At 39.0% G+C, this 7,183-nt stretch overlaps 1 protein-coding gene across 4 annotated transcripts in view; it reads right to left on the bottom strand.

Moving 5' to 3' along the window:
* The window catches only part of ATG7 (autophagy related 7), a 220,501-nt gene that overhangs the window by 43,975 nt on the left and 169,343 nt on the right, over positions 1-7,183 (bottom strand). The window contains exon 19 of one of the 4 annotated variants that reach the window (XR_001517383.2): positions 4,781-4,924. The exons of 2 other annotated variants lie outside the window; for them this stretch is intronic. Coding sequence is in view for 1 of the 2 variants with exons in the window: in XM_015593723.2 (XP_015449209.1) it covers positions 4,919-4,924 (6 nt within the window). In the remaining variant the exon portion in view is untranslated. Of the gene's footprint in view, positions 1-4,779; positions 4,925-7,183 lie in introns of those variants that run through there. One more of the 4 variants, XM_015593723.2, reaches the window with a different exon arrangement.

Below are 7,183 nucleotides of genomic sequence, written 5' to 3'. Positions count from 1 at the left end.
GAAATGCAAATCAAAACCACAATGAGATACCATCTCACACCTGTTAGAACAGCTATAATCAACAGGACAAGTAATAACAAATGCTGGAGAGGACGTGGAGAAAAAGGAACCCTCATACACTGCTGGTGGGACTGCAAATTGGTACAGCCACTATGGAAAACAGTATGGAGGTTACTCAAAAAACTAAGAATTGATCTACCACATGATCCAGCAATCCCTCTACTGGGTATTTACCCCAAAGACTTGATAACTCATGTCCATAAAGATATTTGCACACCAATGTTCATAGCAGCATTATTCACAGTGGCCAGGACATGGAAGCAACCAAAGCATCCTACGATAGATGACTGGCTAAAGAAGCTGTGGTACATATATACAATGGAATATTACTCAGCCATAAGAAGAGATGAAATACTGCCATTTGCAACAACATGGATAGACCTCGAGATAATCATGCTAAGCTAAATAAGCCAGACAGAAAAAGTTGAAAATCACACGATATTACTTATATGTGGGATATAAACCTAAAAGCAACGGAGGAATAGGACAAACAGAGACATGGACTATAGACCAGTGGTTACCAGAGAGTATGGGGTGGGGGAGAAGAGGGGAGGTAGACAGGGTAAAGGGGGTCAAATATAGGGAGGTAGGGGAAGGGTGAAGTGGGTAAAGGGGATCAAACATATGGCAGCTGAAGGAAACTGGACTTTGCGTGGTAAACACACAATAGAATATACAGATGTCAAATGATAATGTACACCTAAAAATTATATAATTGTATCAACCAATGTTACCCCAATAAACTTAATTTAAAAAAATTTAAAATAAGCCATAAATTATTCTTTTAAAATGAGTATCTAAAGAAATGTAACTGAAACCAAGATAGCAAAATGCTGACTTCCAGTTCCAACCTGATATAGTATATGGTATCAGATTTACTCCTGCCATAAACAATAATAACTTCACAAAATATATAAAATAATTGTTACCAGGCTTAGAGAGCAAAGAACACAAAAACTCAACCAGAGAACAATGGTCTTTACAGAAGGACAAGGCACGAAGCAGAGTTCAATGCTAAAGATTCTGGGATTTGGGGAGCAGGGTTATAGAGATGGATGAGCCTTAGGGAGGAAACCCAGAGATATAACACTCAGATATCTATGTGGAAATTGGATCTCTGGCTAATTACTGAACTTCAGAATGAAGGGATTCCTAAAAGCTGGGAGAAAACGACATATTGGGAAACTAAGAGCCAAGGCTGAGAGGAAATGCCAGATATCAGACGGTACTGGTGATGTTGGATTTTGGGCCAAGTCAGAGTGGAAGACATAGGTGAACATACCAAACATGTATCAGAACACCAGAAAGGACACCTATAAGATTATCTACCACACTCTAGGAGTAAGGGGAACACTAAAATAGGTCTGCCATAATAAGCTCAAACCAGGTCTTAACAGAATCAGAGTGCCCTTCAGCAATTTAGCTGACCGTCAGGACAAAATTAAACACTCTTTAGAACACTATAACAAAATCCGGAGTAAATCTATTATTTATAATGTCTGGCATGTAATAACAAAATTACTTAATACAGCACCCCAAAACTATAAGAAGTGACTGATTATCAATAAAACAGTGACTAGAAGCAGATTAGAGCTGATTCATATCATTTGATTTAGCAGACTAGGACTTCAAAATAACTAAAATTAATATATTAAAAAGAGAAAAAGATGGACAAACTGGATGGAAAGATAGAATATTTGAACTTAGAATTCAAATGTACAAAAAATATTTGCCTGGGAAACCTCTATCTCATCAGGTCTATAACACTGTACTCAAGGGCAGGGCAGTGGTGTGAAGTAGGCACACACTTGAGAGTGTCTTGCCAAGTCCTTTCTGCCCCTGTTCCATAGCCGAATGCTAATTAAAGCGTAATCACTCCTCAGGGTTCACTGGCTCTTTATATTACCCCATTTGCTAAAAGGTAAGGCCAAGTGCACCACCGCTTGCTCCATGAATCCTTTAGAAGTTTTCATGCCCCTATATAACAATATAGCCACATATCAGTAGATCAGATTTAGAAATGGATCATATGACCTATGAAAGTGGTATACAGAAACTCAGTAAGCAGTTCCTCTTCTTGGGAAAGAAAAAGGCAAATGGTATCCAGAAAGACATGTCCTAGGGAAGAGGCCGAAAGTGCTGTCAGCAGAGTCTGCAGGATGTTAGGTTTGAAAGCGATCCACGGGCAACAAATTCTGTTTTAAGATGGAAGGGACCACAGACTAGAAAGGTCAAGTGGCTTGCAAAAGGTCTTATAGATAATTAAGAGGCAGAGCCGGGACACTAAACGCTGGCTCCCTGATTCCAAATGCAGAGATTTTTCTCATTTCCTGACCAGAGCATATGTAGAAATCAACACATGAAAATTACGACATATGGGATGACTCTAACATTTTTAATTGATGCTCATTTCTTTCAAATTCTGACCTCTACTTAGATGTTTATACAGTTATATCTGCATTACACTCGATTTTGTTTTCTCTTGTTTTAATAGCCCTAGGTATTGATAAAAATACTGCAGCTATTTACCTGTGGTCTGATTCCAGTTTGACAAAATGAGTAGAAACAGAAAAGTAACCGAAGCTGCCTACTGTCTAAAAATCTGTATTTTCCTCACTTCTGACAAGGTAGCTACCTTGGAATTCATCTTTTCATCTTTTTTTTTCTATTGCTACTGCCTCCTCCTGTCTCCTGATCAGGCCTCAGCTCTCCCTTTCCAACTCACACTTTTCCTGGCTGCCAGACACTTTTCTAATGATCCTTACCATGTCTCTCCCTGCTTCGCACAAGTCTTTGGTTCCCTCACATCTTCAGGATAAAGTCTATTCAACATGCCCACCAGCCTGGCTCCAGCTCACCTACCTTCCTACCTTTCAAGCTTCTCTCTATGCATAATCCCCACATTCACCTTCTTCTCCAGTTACCTGAAAAAGGCAAAACCTGTGCCTTTGAACCTGCTGTTCTCATTGTTCATCTCTGTTAAAATCCTACTAGCTCTTTTAGATACAGCTCAAACGGTCCCTCTTCTGTGACGTCTTCTCCAATGATTCCCAAATTGGAATCATTCTCTCTTTGACACTCTATGCCCTTCCTTTATATGTATCTAGTGGCCTTTATATAATTTTCAGTGTTATGGTTATAAATGCATGTATTTGTGGCCTTTAGCACCAGAACACAATCTGACTGAAGGCAGGGCTTGTCACCCCTGTATCTAGCATGATACCAGAATAAGTGATTGACTGTCTAAAGTTAAAGAGGAAAAGCCTTTTCGAATACAGAAAGAAGAAATATAAACATCAGCCAACTTGCCATAAACACAGGTGCCTAGAAGGGATGACAGAGACAGAAATCGAATGGCATAACCAGAAGGCCAGGGCTGTAGCACGGTGGTGTCTGATGTTCACAATGGTTATTCTGCTGAAAGGCCATTTTCTCCCACGGTGTCTGCCCACTTTCTAGGGGACTGTGACTGAAACTACTGAGACAAGGCCACGGGAGGGATGTGGCTTACTCGGTTTTGCAGAGTAGCATGCCTAAGTATAGCTGGTGTGGTAAATCAGTGGAGAGCCTCAGTAACTAGCTTCTCCAAAGGAGCTTTTTTCTTACCCCTAAGAAATTTCAACTTCAATAGGTCTGAGGTCAAGTCTTGAGTTTATTTTGAAGGAAAAACAAATTTCTAGGTGACTTTAACACTCCACTCTCCAAAGTGAAAACCTGAAGTAGACCAACATACTGTCTTGCAGATAAATACCCACTTTTATGAATCGTGAATTCCTACAATGGAAAGAGACCCAACCATTCGTTCAGCGTGTTGATCAATGAAGGATGTAGAGACAGTGAGAACAGAAGAGGCTCAAATCCTCAAGATCCTCAAATCCTTCAAAGATGTGTATTGTGGGCACAGGGATGTTTGTTGGGGCGTTATTTGTATCAAAAGCTTGGAAACAACCTCAATGTCTTTCAGCAGCAGAACAGATGGATTTTCAAATATGTATACAATAAAATACCATGCCGTGGTGAAGATAGCTGAACTGCAGCTACATGCAGCAACACAAATAAATCTCAAAAATATACTTGAGCTAAAAAAAAAAAAAGCAATTTGTAGAAATACATATACAACTTGACACCATCTATATGAAGTTTTAAAATACGGAAAACAGTGAGAAATTGATAACAGTCTAAAACCTCAGTTTTAAATCCCTGTGGGCTTCTTAGGCCACTGCAGTGTCATGGAAAGAACCCTTGGGAGATGGCTCAAGGGACATATGGCTGGCTATGAGCTGTGCCACTCAGCCAAGTCTAGCATCAGAGTTTTCTTTGTAAAGTGAGAGGTTTGGATCCCTCAAGTAAATCCCTTTCAGCTCTGAAGTCGTTGGCACCACAAGCCATACCCAAAAGGCTATCAGTTCTGGTTCTCACCACAGAGGAAACCTCAAGGATCAGGTGCCTCTTGCCTTAAATTCCAACTGAGGGGTCTCACCGGTGTCACGGTAAATAAGTTATTTATTAAGAGTGCTGCACAGAAGTGCTCTCCCACACTTCTGAGTCACAGTGAAAACAGGAAGCCCACACCTATTTCTTCTGAGGACCATCCCGTGTACCCACCACCTTCCACCAGCTGTAAAAACGCCTTCATGAAATCCCCACAGAGCCAAGGCCAAAGGGCTGCTCCATGCGGGTGGGGCAGGACGCAGGGGCAGGAAGCACACAGGCTGCTTACCCGCAGGAAGATCAACAGCGGGGTGGGACAGTCCAAGGAAGAAACCATCGAAGAAATCTGCCCTGAGAGAAGGCATTTCCTAAGTAGTCTCCTGGCCCCCAGGCGTTCTGATTTCATTTATCCAGTGATGGCACAATGCTAAGACTGAGCACAGGACAGAGAGTTTAAAATTTAAAAAAAACCCAAGAGCATGTTTTTAAGATAGAATATGTAAGTATGTAGTAGAAGATTCAAAAGCTAAGCCTCCTGGTCCTGACCCCAGCCAAGCAGTCCTCCTCCCCAGTAGTAACCTCTGTTCTCAATTTCTAGTATATTCTTTAGAGACAGTTAATGCATGTAAAGCATATAAACATATAAGCACACACGAGTTTAAAAAAACATGCTAAAATTGTTCTGTACCTTGTTTTTTTTTGGTAATATTTGTTAATTTTCTTTTGAAAAGTTTCAAACTTAGAGAAGAACTGAATAAGCACTCCTATACAATTTACATAAATACGCTAATATTTTCCCACATCTCTCTTAACATATGTCCCCCTCAACCACTGAAAAGTACACTGCAGACATCAATGACATTTATTTTCTGAATCTATTAGCATATATATCCCCTAAGAATAAGGACATTCTTCTACATAACATTCTCCACAATAACATCATCATACCTCTGCAAATTTACACTAATTCAATAATATAATCTAACATGGATTCCATATTTAAATCTCCCCAACTACCACAAAAAATGAAGCTTGCTTTTTAAACTCAGCATTCTGTCTTGGAGATTTTTCGGTACCATTCAGATAGAAACTCCTCATTTTTTTTTTTTTTTGACAACTGAATGATAATAACATCCAACATCTATTAAGTGCTTACTATGTATCAGGCACTTTTCTAAGATTTTTCTTCTGCCATTCCTGAGTTAACTTTCTTGTTCCTTTCCTAATTTTGTAAGTTCAATGCAAAATTTCTTCTATTTTATTTATTTTTGTTATTCACATAAGAACTTAGATTAGTGAATTTTCCTAAGCACTGCATTAGCTATATTGAAAAAATATTTATGTGTAGAATTTTGATATTACTTTCTCGATAGTCTACAGTTTTAATTTTCTCATTGACTCAAAAAGAGTTTTTAAAAGTTTTTGAATTTTTATTTTTCAGCTATATTACATAGTGATCAGATATGTTTCTTGTGCTATTTCTACTTTTTTGGGGATGCACTGTAGTTTTCTCAGTGTCATACCATACGGTCAATTTTTGTGGCAATTGAAAAGAAGGTTTATCAATTAATCTACCTTATTAAGGAAACAGCAGTTTTAAGTCTCTACTTTCTTCCCCAAAACTAAATTCAATATGAAAGAATTCAAATATTTTTATATTTTTGGCATGGGGGTTTGAGTCATTTCATCCTCCCCACTGTCATGCGATTGTGTTTATACTGGTCTCGCATTGCATGTGGTTGCTACTGAATTAAAGAACTTTGGCAATGGAAGGGAATTTATAGGGCACCTAAGCGAACCTCCGCTCAGAATAGGAATTTTCTTTATAGCACCCCCGAAAGACGTTCAAACGAATTTAATTTGAATTACTGCTGTGCAAAGGCACTCAGCACATTGCTCAAATTGTGGCATTTGTGGCCTCTATCGGGAGGTCAAGGATTTATAAATAAATAAGGTATTTACTGGCTACCTACCATAAGGACTGCATTACTCAATGCACTTTGGGGAACACATGATAGTACACCTGTGCTCTGGAGCTGTGGTTCCCAAATTGCGTGCCTCAGTGCCTCAGGGCACTGCAGTGAATTTTATCCATAGGACATTTTAAATTTTTGAGGGAAATGACAAGATACACAACCTGTCAGGCACTACAGAAACTACTAGATCAAGGTAGTTTACAGCTTCGACATTAGTTTGTGTTACATTCTTTTGATGATCTCATATCTTTGCGAAACTGTTTTTGGCAGTTGTTTTATAAAATCAACATAGAACAAGAAAGGAGTGTGACAGGTTCCCATCTGATTCAAAGGTTTGGGAAGCTGTGCAGTGTCCAACAGGAGCAGATATCCTATTAGTAAATAACTGTGGTGATTTCAGAATAAAGCAATGATATTTTCTTTCAATTTAGGTGTAGTATTTTTTTTTTTTTGACTAGCTATTTAATTGTTAGGACATAAGTACTTATTAAGTTGCTTGGTTCTAACTACTTAATAAATGGAACTACTATGTATTTCTTTTGGCCTAGAGGACACTGTGAAATAATTCTGGAGACTCCAAGAATTGTGAGTCTCCAGAATTTCTCAGTTCACTGTGAACTGAGAAAGTCTGAGAACTTCTCTAGAAGCTCACAGCTGAGTTTGAGACCAGAAGTCACGACAGTGATGCAATCAGGATGTGAATGGTCAGGCTTATA

This window comes from Pteropus alecto, unplaced genomic scaffold (assembly GCF_000325575.1).
Source record: "Pteropus alecto unplaced genomic scaffold, ASM32557v1 scaffold75, whole genome shotgun sequence".
In the NCBI taxonomy this organism is placed as follows: Eukaryota; Metazoa; Chordata; class Mammalia; order Chiroptera; family Pteropodidae; genus Pteropus; species Pteropus alecto.
This window is presented reverse-complemented; position numbering and strand designations above follow the sequence as displayed.